The sequence below is a fragment of the Rhipicephalus sanguineus genome, chromosome 2, assembly GCF_013339695.2.
Source record: "Rhipicephalus sanguineus isolate Rsan-2018 chromosome 2, BIME_Rsan_1.4, whole genome shotgun sequence".
Taxonomy (NCBI): Eukaryota; Metazoa; Arthropoda; class Arachnida; order Ixodida; family Ixodidae; genus Rhipicephalus; species Rhipicephalus sanguineus.
Window position 1 is genome coordinate 31,234,448 of NC_051177.1, and position 17,641 is coordinate 31,252,088.

The 17,641-nt window shown below is 50.2% G+C and overlaps 2 protein-coding genes across 6 annotated transcripts in view; one reads left to right on the plus strand and one right to left on the minus strand.

The window, feature by feature from the left end:
* Positions 1–17,641, plus strand: part of LOC119382659 (uncharacterized) — a 111,621-nt gene that overhangs the window by 32,903 nt on the left and 61,077 nt on the right. The window lies entirely within an intron of this gene.
* Positions 14,147–17,641, minus strand: part of LOC119382660 (beta-galactosidase) — a 139,653-nt gene continuing 136,158 nt past the window's right edge. Inside the window, exons 12-15 of one of the 4 annotated variants that reach the window (XM_049412284.1) lie at positions 16,538–16,645; positions 16,195–16,326; positions 15,129–15,377; positions 14,147–14,381 (exon numbers count right to left, since the gene is read on the minus strand). In XM_049412284.1, the coding sequence (XP_049268241.1) occupies positions 14,163–14,381; positions 15,129–15,377; positions 16,195–16,326; positions 16,538–16,645 (708 nt within the window). In that variant the 3' untranslated portion in view covers positions 14,147–14,162. The remainder of the gene's footprint in view (positions 14,382–15,128; positions 15,378–16,194; positions 16,327–16,537; positions 16,646–17,641) is intronic. The other 3 variants (XM_049412283.1, XM_049412282.1, XM_049412285.1) reach the window with 3 other exon arrangements.

Consider the following 17,641-nt stretch of genomic DNA (forward strand, 5'->3'; position numbering starts at 1 on the left):
TGCGAGATCATCATCAAGCTATCACATCCCCATATGACGTCATCATGACGTCACAGGTCACCAAGATTTGTGACGTGTCATGACGTCATCACATGACGTTAGGATTGCCACCTGCCCGGTTTTGGACCGGCCGGGCCGGTTTTTCAGACAAGGCGCCAGTCGCCGGTCCGCACCTAAGACCGGCCGTCATTGGCCGGTTTTTTGCTGATCGTATCCCGGGTATTTTTTTTTTTTTTACTGTTCTCCGTGTTGACCGCACGTGTTGACTGAGGAATTCCACCTGCGCGGTCGGGGACTGACCGGCGGTCAGTCCCCGACCGCGTTGTTCAACAACTACGACGTCAATCACCAAAACTCTTACGCTATTAGTCAAGCACTTTCTGGGATCCCTTCAAGTCTAGCGATCATTCGAATAGAGCATATTATTGCACGTGTATGGTACATGAATATCCGACATTTTTGTGGCATAGGTACATTTTAACATTCCTTTGTGTCTATAATGCAACTGGCCTGTTGGATTCAGACGCAAAGAGCTTTCTATGGACGAAGCATTGTGGTTCCTTTTCAGTGCAGCACATTCGAGACTAATAAGCGAAGTGTCATTCCAATCACGGGTACTTTTATGTCAGCAATAGGCTAGTTGGTTAGCTGAGTGTGCTGCTTTTGTTTGTGGATTGGGTTTATTTGGCTAAAAATGAAAGCAATGTTACATAAATGGCACTGCATGCCGAAGAATTGACATTGCGTCTATTGTTCAACATTATTTTATCTCCTGTTAACTCCCCCCCCTCCCTCCCCGAATAAAGGCCGGTTTTTTTTTTCGGTAAAAGGTGGCAACCCTACATGACGTTGTCGCTTGGCCGAATGTGGGTCAATACCGGAGGCAGCGCCAAACCTCGTTAGGTGCAGAAAGCTTTCGGTGAGGGGCGGGGAATGATCAATACATCGACTGAAGAAAAAGAAAATGGCTTTCGCCTTCGAGTCGTCTTCGGCGAATGCATGAGGGACCCTGTGAGTTTTTTACAACCCCATTCATTCGACAGGGTAAACTCTAAGCGCTATGCGTGTGTATTTAATTAATATAAGGTTTAAACATGCGCATCTCATCTCTACAGAACCGCGCCGCCAGACCGAGTTTTCAGCCGCTCCTGTTTTGGGACATGGAGGAAGACAAAATTAGCAAAGAGAGTTGCGCAATAAAACTAAAGCAAAAAAAAAAAAATCCTGCCGCCCGGTTCTTGGCCCATCCCCCTTTGTGGGTGAGCGCCATCAGGACGAGGACATCATCATCATAAAAACAATTGAGTATCGGCTTAACACGTGATCGATATACGTCGGAGCGCCCGTGCAGTGCAGGCAAAGCTGCGGCAGTGCATGCGAACAAATTTAACATACTGACTCGCAGAGGTCACGTGTTCCCCTTCTAGCCACCATACCAATACTGAGAAGAAAAAGCGGCTTCACTGAGCGAACTGCACCGTTGTAGCTTTGCCTATCGTGCTTTCTACAAAAATTTTGTGGTTTTGCCTGCATTGCATGCACGTCCTGACGCAGAGACGTCAGTCACGGGATAATAGCATATATCCGGACATTTACCCGAATGGTTCTTGCGCAGTTAGTTGCGTAGCTGCTACTTTGTCTCACGTGTTCTGTGAGTGCGGGTTGTTGGGCCCGAAGTTCACCAAGGAGGAGTGGGACGCGCTCCAGTCCCGTCTATGGAGACCAAATCCCGGCAGTCCAACGCGCCCTTGATCGGGCCGGCGGGCTAGACCTGTCGGTTCCGTCGTGGGATTAGTCGGGTGCGCGATTAATCGCGTTTTGCTGGACCCATTAAACATTTATTGACTCACTCACTCACTCACTCACTCACTCACTCACTCACTCACTCACTCACTCACTCACTCACTCACTCACTCACTCACTCACTCACTCACTCACTCACTCACTCACTCACTCACTCACTCACTCACTCACTCACGGGGCAACAGGGGAGCAGCTACAATATGCAGCTGCATGATGTCAATATTATCCCTCAGTCAGTTATCTATATACGCTATCATACGTCAACGGTGTGCTTAAGAAATTGAATTAATAGTTTAATTAATTTGTAGCGAAGCGTTGGAAGTCTATGTAATGGGTCGCCCTCTCGGGCGCTCTCTAGTGGGTCGTCCCCTTCGGCTCTTCTCGGACAGCACGCTCCTCGCGCTCAGAGTCCGCGCTGTGTCTTGACTGTCGCCGTTGTGCTTCGTCGACTAGTGCCGTCAATAAACGCCTTTATAATTTGGTGGAGAGTGCTGCGCCGTCCAACCAGCTTCGGTCCGTTCGATGCCCCTGGCGCTTCGATCCCGTACCGTGCCCTCTACCATGCCTCAAGACGCCGCCCAGCAAACGCTTCCCCCTGTACCGACACCATGCTCCGGTTCCCCCCGCATCCGCGACCCTCCTATATTCACCGGCGCGGATGGCACTGACGTGGAGGACTGGCTCGCGATATACGAGCGCGTGAGCGTACCCAACAAATGGGACGAGGCAGGAAAGCTGAGCAACCTGGTTTTCTACCTCGCGGGTGTGGCCAGCCTGTGGTACAACAACCACGCAACCGATTTCCTCACGTGGTCTGATTTCAAGACCGCCATCATCAACGTGTTTGGCCGACCTGCCGTACCAGGGGCGTAGCCAAGGGGGGGGGTTGGGGGGGTTCAAAACCCCCCCCGAAATTTTTCAGTTTTGCTTGCGTATATAGGCACGCGCACATACAAACGCACGCACGAACATACATAAAGTATGGTTGAACCCCCCCCCCCCCCCCGAAAAAAATTTCTGGCTACGCCCCTGTGTCGTACGTAAACTGCAAGCCGAACAGCGTTTACGTGAACGAGCTCAGCAGACCGGTGAGTCGTTTACCAGCTACATCGAAGACGTCCTCGACTTGCAAGAAGGCCGACGTAACCATGTCTGAGTCTGACAAGATCCGACACGTTATGAAAGGCATCGACGACGATGCCTTCACCATGCTGCTCGCCAAGAACCCTCGTACCGTGACAGAGGTGATCACGCTCTGTCAAAGCTACGAGGAGCTGCGCCGGCAGCGGTTTCTGACCCGTCGACCTCCATCACGCGACGCCGACCTCGCTGGCTTGTCGGCCATTTCTGATCACTCGGGCTTGCTCGCCGAGGTCAAGTCATTTGTACGCGAGGAAATTGCCCGCCAGCTTTCTCTACTGACCTTGCCTCAGTCGCAGCATGTTGAACAGCCGTCGACCACACTGCTGCCTCCCTTACGCCGCGCTATTCAACAGGAAATCGCGGAGGTCATGCCGGAATACCACCAGCCACCTCCGGCGCTTGCGCCACTCAATTACGCGCAAGTTATAGCCAGGCCACCCCCAGCGATCCCTGTGTCTGCCCCACATCCTTACGCCGAAGTCGTCGCCAGACCACAGGCCTTCCAGGCGAGTGTGCCGGCTGCGTACGCCGACGTCATTCCTAGGCCACGACTGCAGCCCACCATGCAGTCCTATCAGCCGCCGCCCCGTCCACCGCGTCTTGGGCCATGGATGGGACCCACCCCGGCGAACCGATGGCGCACTTCCGACAACCGCCCCATCTGCTTTGCGTGCGGTTGCGCCGGTCACGTCGCCCGCTATTGCAATCGCGTGCAGTCGCCTCCAGTCGCCTCAACCATGCCAAGCCAGTCGAGCCGCCCGTATTACGATTCACCGCAGCCTATGTCACCGCCGTCTCGCCCAGCGTCCTCTACCCGCCGTTCACCGTCACCACGACGCCGCTCACTGTCCCCGATGCGGCCACGTCTGGTCCCACGCGACCAGGAAAACTAGTCGTCGCAGTCCACGAGGCAAGGGCTGCGACGCGATCGAACAGTGAAAGCCCTCAGCGAAGCCATCGAACGTGATAGACGTGTTTGTAGACGGTGTTCGTGCATCTGCCCTTATCGACACTGGAGCCGCTGTATCCGTTATGGACGCAAAGCTTAGCCGAATACTGCGCAAAGTGACGACGCCACTTTCCGGGCTCTCCCTCCGTACAGCCAGCGCCCAACGTATTCACCCTACAGCGGTGTGCACAGCCCGCGTCATGATTAAGGACACTATGTACGCCGTCGAAATGATTATAATTCCTGCCTGCTCTCACGACGTCATCCTCGGATGGGATTTCCTGCTTTCCTCTCCCGCCACGACGCCGTCATTCATTGCGCACCAGCCGAAATAGAGCTGTCACCATTCTCTAATTTGACGCCGGAAGACAGTCCATCGGGTGCGAGCAAGGTACTCGTCAAAGACGACATCAAATTGCCTGCAAACTCGTCAACGGCGGTGTCCGTCTACTGCGCCAGTCTATCCGACACCGTTGCACTCCTCTCGCCATATGACCGTATTTGCACGAGGAAAGGCTTGCTGGTGCCTTTCGCGACCGTTCAAATCACTCAGGGAAGCACCTCTATTTTTCTAATCAACCCCTCCCCGTACAGTGTTACGTTGGTGCGAGGGGAATGTCTCGGCAGCGTGGAACCCCTCGAAGACGCACAAGTTATGGACGAACCCGATGACACGCACGGCCGCAGTTCCAGTACGCTCAGTGCTGTTTCGATGTCTGGTTCATCACCCGCTGACGTGTTTGGTTCCACCATAGCTGACAACCTTACGCAGGTCCAGCGTTCCCAGCTTCTGGACCTGTTGGAAGAATTTCGCTCTTCTTTCGATGTCGCTCAAACGCCTCTCGGCCGCACCTCGGCCGTTACGCACGGCATCGATACTGGCGCCCACCTGCCACTGCGGCAACGTCCATATCGCGTATCTCCCACAGAACGCCCTGCAATCACCGAGCAAGTCGACGACATGCTTCGACGCGATGTTATTCGACCCTCCAACAGCCCCTGGGCGTCTCCTGTCGTTCTTGTTGCGAAGAAGGACGGTTCTGTGCGGTTCTGTGTCGACTACAGACGACTCAACAAGATCACTCGTAAGGACGTGTACCCACTGCCGCGAATAGACGATGCGATTGACAGCCTGCAAGGCGCCGAATTCTTTTCATCTCTCGATTTGCGCTCAGGGTACTGGCAAGTACCTGCGGCTGACGACGCTCGACCGAAGACCGCCTTTGTCACGCCAGACGGCCTGTACGAATTCAACGTCATGCCGTTTGGGCTGTGTAATGCGCCCGCCACCTTTGAGCGCATGATGGATACCGTTCTGCGCAACCTGAAATGGCACACGTGCTTGTGCTACCTAGACGACGTCGTCGTTTTTGCTCCGGACTTTTCCACCCATCTTCAACGCCTACGGCATGTTTTGACGCGTTTGAGCGACGCCGGTCTGCAACTGAACCTAAAGAAGTGCCGATTTGCAGCACGGCAGCTGACAATCCTCGGCTACGTCGTGTCCAAGGACGGAATTCTCCCCGATCCAGGCAAACTTCGCGCCGTGACCGAGTTCCCGAAACCTACGTCCGTCAAAGAACTGCGCAGTTTCGTAGGACTGTGTTCCTACTTTCGGCGCTTCATTCGAAATTTCGCGACTATCATATCGCCTCTGACGAAGCTCCTCGGAAGTAACGGGCCCCTCCATTCATGGTCGTCCGAGTGCGACGATGCTTTCGAAAAGCTCCGCCGTTTGTTGACATCGCCTCCCATACTACGCCACTACGACCCTACGGCTCCTACAGAGGTACACACAGACGCTAGTGGTGTTGGCCTTGGCGCTGTCCTTGCGCAGCGCAAACCAGGGTTCCCTGAATATGTCGTGGCGCATGCAAGTCGTACGCTTACTAAAGCCGAGGCGAATTACACCGTCACCGAAAAGGAATGCCTGGCGATCATCTGGGCCCTTACGAAATTCCGACCTTATTTGTATGGTCGCCCATTTGATGTGATCACCGACCATCATGCACTATGCTGGTTGTCGTCACTGAAGGATCCCTCAGGTCGCCTCGCCCGCTGGGCACTTCGCCTACAGGACTACGATATCCGCGTGCTGTACCGCAATGGACGCCAGCATGCTGACGCCGACGCACTCTCGCGCTCCCCCTTGCCTGACGACAATACCCATAGCTCAGTGTCTCACAATGCCGTTTCTTCTATCGACATTCACACCATCGCTACTGAACAGCGCAAGGATCACTGGATCGCCTCATTGATAGACTTGCTGACTGATCCATCGGCAACACCATCCACTCGCGCGTTGCGTCGTCAAGCCCACCATTTCGCCGTTCGCGACGACCTCCTCCACCGACGCAATTACGGCGACGGCCGCCAGTGGCTACTCGTAATACCCCGCAGTCTGCGTTCTGACATATGCGAATCGTTCCACTCTGATCCGCAGTGCGCACACTCTGGGGTATCGAAAACCTACCACCGCATTCGCCAACGGTACTTTTGGCGAGGGATGTACCGCTACGTGCAGAAGTTCGTTCGCTTCTGCATCGATTGTCAGCGCCGCAAAACAGCAACGCACCTGTCGCCGGCAGTTCTGCAACCTCTGCCTTGCCCTGACCGTCCGTTCGGGCGCGTTGGCATAGACTTGTATGGACCACTTCCGCTGGGCCATCGTCGCTGTTGACCACCTTACGCGATACGCCGAAACTGCCGCCCTCCCAGCGGCTACAGCGCGCGATGTTGCTTCCTTCCTGCTGCACCGATTCATGCTACGCCACGGTCCACCCCAGGAGCTGCTCAGCGATCGAGGTCGTGTCTTCTTGTCGGAAGTCGTCGAAGCCATCCTGAAAGAGTGCAACGTTGTTCACCGGAAAACTACTGCTTACCACCCGCAGACGAATGGCCTCACCGAACGCTTTAACCGCACGCTCGGCGACATGCTCTCGATGTACGTCGCCGCCGATCACACCAATTGGGATGCCATTCTGCCTTTCGTCACCTACGCCTATAATACCGCCCCTCAGAGCACTACTGGTTTCTCCCCCTTTTTCTTATTGTACGGCAGACACCCGTCGCACACAATCGACACAATCCTTCCATACAAGCCGGATCCGTCTGAGTGTGCGCCTATTTCTGCCACAGCCAGACTTGCTGAGGAGTGTCGGGAGCTTGCCAAGACGTTTACTACGCATGACCAAGAGCGGCAAAAGAGCATTCGCGGTGACACCACCATTTCTGCGCCCACGTTCCGCCCTGGAGCACTCGTATGGCTCTCAGTCCCTACCACTGCACCTGGCCTCTCTTCCAAACTGCTGCCCAAGTACGACGGCCCCTACCGTGTCGTCGAACGCACATCCCCGGTCAACTACCTGATCGAGCCCATTGAACCATCTTCGGACATGCGCCGTCGAGGGCGCGACATTGTCATCGTGGAGCGCCTGAAGCCCTATCATGACCCGCTCATAGTGACAAGCAGTTAGGTCGCCAGGCGGCTCCCTTTTTCGTACCCGGGGTAATTGTAGCGAAGCGTTGGAAGTCTATGTAATGGGTCGCCCTCTCGGGCGCTCTCTAGTGGGTCGTCCCCTTCGGCTCTTCTCGGACAGCACGCTCCTCGCGCTCAGAGTCCGCGCTGTGCCTTGACTGTCGCCGTTGTGCTTCGTCGACTAGTGCCGTCAATAAACGCCTTTATAAATTAATTAATCTTTCAATATGCCACCGTTTTTTTTTTTTCACAAAAGCTCTTCCGAATACAATTCCTGGGTGACCATGACCCTGTGTCTTAACACTGTCACAATTGTCTGACAATGGGAAATTGTATTCGTCCACGCCAGTCGAAAAAAACATCTGAAGGGGTGGAAGGAAACTCCTGATTAATATTGACCATCGTACACCTACAGTGTTCTTTAACATGCACATAAATCCAAGTATGCGCGTGGATTTTTGTATTTCATCCGAGTAGAAATACGGCCGACTGCCCGGGAATCGAGCCCGCGTGCTCGAACTTAGCAGTACTGCACCTTAGCCGCTAAGCTACGTCGGATGCCCGCGCCCGTAGAGTGCCTCGTTTTGCCAGCTACTCTAAGAGGCGGTGGCTTTATCGCATAGCGGAATACGGCTGCAGACGCCGAAAGCATGGACGAAAGTCCACATTGCCGTCATGTCTTAAATTTTATTCTTTTGAAGGGAGCAAACGAAGGTATATTCGCAGGTCTTTTTTTTTTTTTTAAGGGGCCCTGCAACCCTTTTTCAGCATGGTCAGAAAACGCTACCGAATTGGTATTCGCAGCTTCTGAGAACACGCGAGCCAAACATATAGCGCAGCACGCGGCCTGTTAATTGCAATTAATTTTCAAAGTCAGCTAGAAATCGTTCCCTCTTCTTTCTACAAAATGATGCATACTTGAATGACCGCGCCATATACCCAAATTCACGGTTATTGGGTGATTTGAGCGTCGTGAGCTGCATAGTCACCGAGGCTGCCGCGGGAGGCCGCCACGTTTCCGCGCGCTCGCTCGCGACCACAGTGAAAGTAAAAAAAAGAAGTGCTCGAGGTCATGGCGCACGCGTGACGTAACTTCTTTTCGCAGTGCTAGCCCTCCTGCTTAGCTTCGAGCGCGCTCGTCGGGACGAGAGAAGAGAGAAATCAATATATACAGCGTGTGACAAATCTCTGTAACTCCGCTCGTACTTGACGGATTCTAAAAATTTTAGCGGCAGTCGATTCGTGAGGCAATGAAATCCTTTACTGAAACCATTCGATGGTTACTGGGAAAAGTGTTACAGGCCCCTTTAAAAGTAAGGTGCGTTTCTTTTTTCCTAATTAAAAAAAAACGAAAAGGTTTTGCGGTTACGGCTGCTTTGTTTTCGTTGGAATTTCCTGTGAGGATCGCATTGTTTTTTGCTCTTCGTCGTCTAAGATAAAATTTGGCGCTATGGGGGGCCAGCGCTAAAACTTCGCAAGCCGACAGCATCCAAGTAACGCACAAAACTACCGAATGTAGGGAACAGTTTTCAGTAGCACATATGTGCAGTTTCCGACTGGACAGACAGAGCACCGATGCGCTATCCGCCTCGTGCATCGGTATGGTGGCGCCACCGCTCGGCTAAGGCGGTTGTGCCCTCTCACAAACCGCCATAGGATCCCATGCATTTTCAATGAAGTTTGCGAATCCGTTGCGCAAAAACAAACTAGCGCCATCTCTCGACAATACGCCACACTGACGACGCAACACGTCCTCCTGCTTCCACCGACTGGCCATGCCATAGAGTTAATATACTGACTCTAGAGGAAAAGCTCCCCATAGGGCCCATGCATTGAAACCTAACCGCAGCGAAGCGGTAACTCCAGGAGGGTGATCCTCGCTCTCATTGGCTAGTTCGATGCAGACGTCACCGCTCCGTATAACATCGCTTTCTGGGGAATTCTAGGGACGGTGCAGCGTCAACCCCGAGGGAAATCAAGAGCTCGATTATTCCCTATGAGGCGATGCCAAGTTTTCCCAGTTTGCCTACAGTTCCTGCCGATCCCGCAACGAGTGAGCCTCGCGTTCCCGTCTCCCGAGTTAGCGGAGAGCGATTCTTTTCTCCTGTCGGACGCTCTCGATGGACGGCAGCGAAAGCGCCGGGGCGCGCGCTAGCACCTTTAGACCTAGCACGAGCAAGCGGAATAGCACATACTGAGACAGCGACGGAGCAAGCAAGAAACACATGCTCTCGTGTCGACTTGCTTACACCGTCCCTGCCTCGGTGTGAGCTATTCCGCTTGCGTTATGTATGTACACGAACAAGCCAAGCTACCCTTCTTGCGTACAATTAAAATGTGTGCCAGCTTCATGCAATACCCCCATGAAGCGAAAAAAAAACGCAAAACACTTCTCAAAACCATTCACGGAAACTACGTAGATGTCAGCACACATGACAGTCAGCACACACCAATGAAAATGCCTCAACTAGCTGTTGCCAGTACATTTGGTTCATAGGCGCTTTCTCAACATTTAGCACTTCACATTGCGTTTTCACACCTCACTTGCCTGTATTTCTTTTCCAAAGAGTCGGTTTCAGGTGCTAAGGAAGACGTGCCTTGAAACGGCCTGCCACGTTTTAGTGGCAACGAATTAACGCAAACTTACCTAGCTCGGAAGCTGTGGACACACGCCCACCCCGTTCATGCCTCTCGCACAACCCATCACGCACACGCGATTGTAGTACGTGTTCGCGTGTTCGGTGTTGTACCTAAACCGTCCCTAGACACACTCTCTGCTCCTAGGTGAAGATGTACCTAGATGAGCTACGCTTTGATCACGTGACTATTATGCCACGTGACCTGAGGATCGTTCTCCTGCATTTACCGCCTCGCTAACCGCATGGGTTCCGCCATGATGGAACAAAACGATCGTTGCCAGCGTTGCCAGACCCTGAGACGCTCGCTGTATTTGACGGTAGTAATCAGTTTAATCTACCAACCTAAGCCAGCTACGCGCTGGTTCAGAGAACATCAGCTGTGTTTTGCTGCGTGTCAAGCCGTGTCATGTTTTAGTGTACTGTTGATTGTCTGTTGTAGCTGGTCCGGTGATAACAGTTTAAATTTCCACCTGTTTGTGCATGGTTTTTACTAGGCACTCCCTACCAAAGTTTCTCCGTTCGCTCGTACAAAGGTCACCCGACAGATTCGCAGCTCGAAGCAAAGTCCGTAGGCCGTGGGTCGCGCGCTGATTCGACTGCAATGGCGAGACACCTGTATATCCACGTTCTTTTTCGCTCATTTCTGCCGTACTTCAGCGCAGAGAGCCGTAAAGCAGAAAAATGTCGATTGCAGCATGCAGCGGCGATAGTGAGTGAGACATCTCCTGAAAGCTTCAATCGAAACTAAAGTTACACGGCCCCACGAAGACTTTATCGCCGTTTAAAAAGTATAAAAAGAATCGGTTTGCGACTAGTTCGTACATAACTTTCAGGCTTGTCTCATCTCTTCTTTGCCGTCCGTCCTGGTTTGCACTGATGCACTGAAGTTTCCAGCTCGAAGAAACAAGGGCTCTCACATGAAGTCGAGTGGTATGCGGCGACAGAAAACGCACACAACTGGACACTATGACAACTACGAGATAACACGACGCGAACGAAGTTCAGGGGGCTTTAACCACGACGCGCAAACCGGCGCAATCGGCCGCAAGCCTCGAGTACGCACACACTCGCGTACTCGCCGAGGTGTTGATATGGTGGTGTCCATCTAGTTAACAGTCTGCAAACGCTCCTTTCCGCGCGCAGTAAATGCATAATAGCCGTCGTATTCTTTCGTAGAAGTATTCAAATAAACACAAAACAATATCCGCAAGTTTTTTAATGTGCAGAATGCTTCTTTAGGATTTGATATGTGATGGCAAGAATGACAACGTTCCAGATGTCAGCGTTCTTGTGTTATAGGTCTCGCGGCCCAGCTTTTCCTCTAGAGTCAGTATATTAACTCTATGGGCCATGCTCCAAGCAAGCTAACTCCTCTCTCCACTTTCTTTTATTTCTTTCTTGTGCCGTGAGAGCGCGCGCCGCCGCGCGCTAGCCACTGTAGCACTGTTGCACTGTGCTGTAGCGCATTCGACAAGACCGGCTGGGCTCGTCGCTTTCGTCGCTTCTTCCTTGAACGTTGCAACGTTAATAATTGTGTTAAGGCGATGGCCACACGTCGGACGATGAGCCCTGATTTCGTTCAAGCTGCCATCTCATCAACGGCAATGTTTCAGACGCCTCAGTTGTGTACTTTTGTCGTTGGTTGCGGGACAAGATGGCCTCCTGCAAGACCGCGTTTTTCCAAGTCCGCTGTGTGCGTAGTTCTCGGCGTCGTAGCATTTGCATGACGGTCTGAGGACGTCAACTGGTGCTACATCGTGGGAACCGCTGAAGTGACTGCAGCTTGACGACATTGTGCCAGAATATTCTAGCGTACTGTACGCGCACATTGTGCTACACTTAAAATACCGCGCTTGGCCTCGAGCGTCAACCTGGTACGCCTGTGTGCACAAGCGTCTTGTTATCGTTGTTGCGTCGGTTAATATTGAATTGCAATTGAATACCGTTTTGCAAAGGTAAGTGAAGCTGTAAATAGTTGTCCTGCTCTATGCCTCGCTACTCCACGAACATACTTCTAGAATCGCATTTTATTTTTGAGCTGCACGTACCAAGGAGAATCTCGCATACGAGATACATTGCACGCGTGCGCATTTCCTATATAAATCTGAGTAATGCCACGCGTTGCGCATTCCTATATAAGTCGAGTAATGCCATGCTCAATTAAAGAGCATGTGTTAGAGGATTGTGGCCTTCAATGGTGAAAGTGATTAGATATTCCGAAATATGTGATTGCAATGCAGTTAGAATTTCTCATATGTTAATACGGTCTGTGAACAAAAAAAAACGCTGTGTGAATGTTGTTGGTCATTTGCTACAGTACTTTCACGCATTATTATGCAGCTGTGTGACGGCTGTTAATAAACGTTCAGCAAGTAGATTTTGGTTCTCTTGGCCTAGTTGAGTGCTACGAGTGTAGGGCGAAGATAAATCGCGTGTCTTTTGTGCGTTTCTTAAGCAGGCATACAGCCGTAATAGTCATTGTTGTTGTACTGTTTGGGGTGTTCAATAAAACAAGAATGCTGTTTGTACTGCACAATTTTTATTTCATCCTGTGTTAACAGATCACGCAAACAACTTGGACACATGCACGTAAGAAACGTACGCAGTGCATCGCGACGCACGCATAAAAAAAACGGGGCCTGTCATTTTAAAACAAATAATATAGAACAATCGACGTAACAGACGGCATGGTTGTCTAGTGGAGCAGGCGTCGGCAGTACAAATATCAAACCAGAATTGAAACATGAATAGAACAACGGAGAGTAACAGGCGGCTTTTGCCCGACGGCTTCTATGAGCATGAACGAGCATATCCACCTATCGCACCGTCGCCGTATGGGGGCGCACCAGTACACACTAGAAAGCAAGCAGCGTCCACGAGGGCGGATAGAGACAGTATTGCAACTCTTCTGTGCACACACGCTTGACCACCACTGGCGGAGCTTGGCTTGGGCGCACCGGATTAAAACAACATGCAATAAAAGCGGCGGCTGTCTGTTATAATTCAAAATGTCATTTCATTCTCTGGCCCACCTACCAACGGGTCAGCCCACCATAGCCCCCACTAGCGCAGCCGACTGGCGTGGTTTAAACACCCCCGAACTTTCCAGTGTGTGCATATATATATTATTATATATATATATCTATATATATATATATATATATATATTATATATAAGTATATATAATTATATATATATACACGCACACATGCAAAAGCACGAACGTACATAAAGTATGGTTGAACCCCTACCTCCCCCCCCCCAAAAAAAAAATATTGCTGGTTGCGCCCACAGCAGCCACGTACTGTATAATACTAGCAGTGCATCACTTGAACTACCATAGCTCTACCTGGTCAGAGTTACCTCAATATTACTCGGCTGATTTTGCCATAAAAAGTAATACAAATGAATTCTCACTTGTCTGCGCCTCCTGATGTACCGAGCTATTCAACGTCGACGCCGGACGCGAAAAAAACCGCAATTTCTTCAATGCGAATGCTGTGAGAATTAGTGTTCACCGGAGCTCGTTCGTTGCACAAGCAATTGAAATATTTCCAGCAGAAATCAATGACAACAGAAGGAAGATGACAATGTAATGGTGGGCATTGGATTGCATATATCACATGTTATAAATAACACGTCTATCTCTAGGTGCACTTACCCTTGGGCATAGCAGAGGGAAAGTATGCGAGGCCATGCAAGATTTCATAGAACAGTCAAAGAGATTTAAACAATAACCACAGTTCAAAAGTTCCATAGTTAACCAGAAGCAAAGTACAGCAAGATTCGTTTCTATATTTGTGTATTTATTATTTGATGAAAATTAATTCCACCCACCTTTTTCCATTTTTTTAATTATTATTCTCACAAAATTAACTTGTAAAAATTTTTTTATACAAAATAGGAAATTATTCTCATTACTAGTTTTTAAATACTTTTTTCTAAGCTACCCTATTCTTGGCCAATCCCCCTGAGTGGGTGTGAGCCAGCAGTGCAGGATCTACATCTACATCTACAGCTACGTCTATCTCGTTTTACTCGAAGGTCCTATTTTTGCGGTAGGAGGGGGGGATATTCAATTAGATTACGCATTTGAACTACTGGAATATCCATATCGTAAACGTTTCAATAAAGCAGCAGACAAATTTATTATAATTTCGAAAGTGGCACGGGGCCATTGATGTCAGGTTCGTCGACGAACTCGACGTAGCAGTCTGATGATTCCTGCCCGCAGGGTGCTTGCTCCAGTTCGATGATGTCGAGTAAGTTTTCTTCCCTGAACAGTACTGCCGGCACGTACAGCGCCCTTTGCGGACCCATGGGTGTCCAGTACCGGCCGAGGTTGAAGCCGTTGAGGAGGACGGTACCCTGTGCATTCAAAGCGTACAAGGAAAAGCAAAAGAATACGTTAACACAGTCATTTGTCCGATGCTGGGGCTCAACTATGGGCTGCCCAGAGGGCTCACGATGAGGCGGTGGGGCTTGGCCTGACTGTCCCAACGTGGGAGCGGTCCGCTGCGCGCTGAGTCGGGCACCTCGGGAATTCCAACAAAGTTTTGCATCCATTCATCCATCCATCCATCCATCCATCCATCCATCCATCCATCCATCCATCCATCCATCCATCCATCCATGCATTAACACAGTCCTACAGCAGCTGCTTATTTGTGTAAAATATTGGAAGCGCCTTGAAGCGCGGAGCGCCAAGCGCCTGGAGGTACTACTTAACCAGTACAACTTAACCGCATGTTTCCGGAATTATACTCCGAGGGAAAATGCAGATTATGTAATGATAGAGGAGCCACCCTAGAACATATATACTATGGGATTGCGAAATAGTCCCTCCGGATGAACTAGAGGGCGCGGTGGCGTGCGACATCGACTAGCTCAGATCTCCAGGACCAACTGTGAGTGATTCAGTAAGACCGGGAAGCTACCGAGAGGCCACGTCTCTCCACTGCCTTCGGCACGGCCTAGACCCAGGCTATCAATCTGCAGGATATTCAATGTAGTTGTCACACTCACTCATTATCAAGAAGAACTTATCACGAAGAATCGTATCAACGAGATTCTACTATATTATAGAATCGCTTCGTAACTGCAGCGTTCGCTAACCTTCTTCCAGTGGTCGAGCCTGAGGTATGTATCTAGAGGTGGGGACACGTCGAACCTAAACGTCGCTTGGTAGACCGCCAGACCCGGTGGAGAGACGTCGCAGCTGGGAACGGACTGGTTCACCGGCGTCCAAGACTTCACGCCGTCGTCAATGCGACGTCGTGCAGTCAGGTGATCCTTCTCGTTAATGGCCGTTATGTTCCAGTCGGTCAGCGTTATTCCAGACAGAGTGACGTTCCGGCCGAGTCCCTTAGCAGGAAAATAATTACAAAAAGAAAAAAAAAAGCGTTATAGCGAGCATGCGTGGCGATTACCTTTATGGAATAATAATGTTGTTCACGTCAAAATGTCGCATCGGCTATCTTGCACGATAAATAATCTAATTCATGGTGTACATAGTCGATGACATGTTAAAAAACGTCTTGACGTTTTAAGTATTTCCGTTACGCAGTATCTGCCGAGAGATAGGACGCGTTTATTTGGAGCACAGCCGTTTGTCAGGTGCTCTCGCCTTTTGCCTTTGCTCTATTTTTTGTTTTGTATAGAAACAAACAAACAAACAAAGAAAGAAAGTTACACACGTAAACCGCGCGCTGGTTAGGTGGCGTTGCGGCTATTTGAACTTCCTTTATGCAGTGTTGTTGGCGTTACCAAAAAAAAAGGTAACCGAATACGTTTCCCGTTATGATAAAAAGGCAAGGAATGCGTTACGGCCCGCTACCTTAAATTACGTTAGCACGTTAGTGTTATACAGTCCCTAAATAGGGCTCCCAGGATATGGCGCCCAACCCGGGGCCCCGCACCCTAGCAGCCTTAATTAGGGGCTGCATTGTGTTCTAACCATATGTAGTATGCCGCAGGAATGAACCTTTCATAAACACATCTCCAAATTTTGATACCACAACAATGACAGATTTATTCTGTGTACTTCACTGAATAGCCCGTGTTGACTCCTCCCCCCCCCCCTCTCCTTCCACTTACACCGGTCAAATGGGAAGCCTACGCCTCTGTGTGCACCTAGCGTTCTACCGCACAGCACGTTTCTTGATCGCCTAGTACAACTTACCTTGGGGTCATTGAGATCTACGAAGCCGACTCTGCCCTGGCTTTCCACCAGTATCGTAAGCCGCTGGCCTTTCGTAACCGGGATCATGACGCTGTACACATTGTCCATACGCGAAATTATGCCTTGGTAGACCTGCAAGCACCCGCACCATAACGTTCCCTGTATAGCACGTTAGTAAATGCGTTTTGGCATTGGCTAACAGGGTACACCCTGAGCCGCGTGAAAAGGATTTCGTTTAGTGACAACAGACGCAGAAGACTACAGTAAGCCGTAATGACGGATAAAGCAAGCAACTTGTTTCCTTGACTTCTGCTTAACGTTGAACTTCAAAGAGCACACGTACGTCATCCACGTAGACATATCCTCGATCACGGAGTCCACGTGCACTAAGCACTGCCGGATCTCTCGGAAGGAAAGTCACCCATGTTTCGTACAGCACCAGGGCTTGGCTCTGCGAGTCAGAATGAATCAGCCACGAAGAAATAGTTTAAAAAATCTTCCAATGCACCTACACTAAAACGGACTCCTGTCTTGCTTTTCTGTTTCTCACTTTTGAACTTGCACGTCACTGTAGCTATTTATAAATATGATTCTAGGCTTTCTCTTCACAATCATTTAGCAATTGCTGAATATCAATGTTTCAATGATAATTCACTACTACTACTACTACTACTACTACTACTACTACTACTACTACTACTACTACTACACTACTACTACTAATACTGCTACTACTACTACTACTACTACTACCAATATTAATAATAATAATAATAAGAAGAAGAAGATTAAGACGCATCGCGCCTGTGTCATTTGTAATCTGTCCATTGTTATAGCGAAGAGATGCGAGTGAAGAAACTTGCGCTTGGCAACAGACAGTCGTCCTCCATACGAACAGATGGGTCTTCGACCAATGCTCCTAAATAAACTCAACGCAGATGTCCATGTCTGAATTGTTCCAGTTCACGCTGGGCTGTATTCCTGATAGACTAACAATGGTACTTGCTTACTTATGCATACATATACAGTTGGACAGCTTGTGCATTCTTCCCGGTTTCTACCGCATTACCTAAACTCCATGAGTTACCAACCCTTAAACAAAAAAAAAAAAAGAAGAAGAAGTCTAGTCATTGAGGAGCAGGGGCGTAGCCAGAAATTTTTTCGAGGGGAGGGGGGTTCAACCATACTTTATGTGTATTCGTGCGCGCGTTTTTTATGTGCGCATGTATATATCGCAAGCAAAACTGAAAAATTTCGGGGGGTTTGACCCCCCCCCCCCACCCGGCTACGCCCCTGTTGAGGAGTAAGAAAGATGTGAAGAGGCAACAGAGAACCTTCCTGCTTCGGAAATAATGTGATGGCAGTGACGCCGTTTTTTTTTTTTTTTTTTTCGCGAAGTGCTGGGATTGCTGGCCCAAATGTACACGTTTCCACCCTCTCGCTGCTC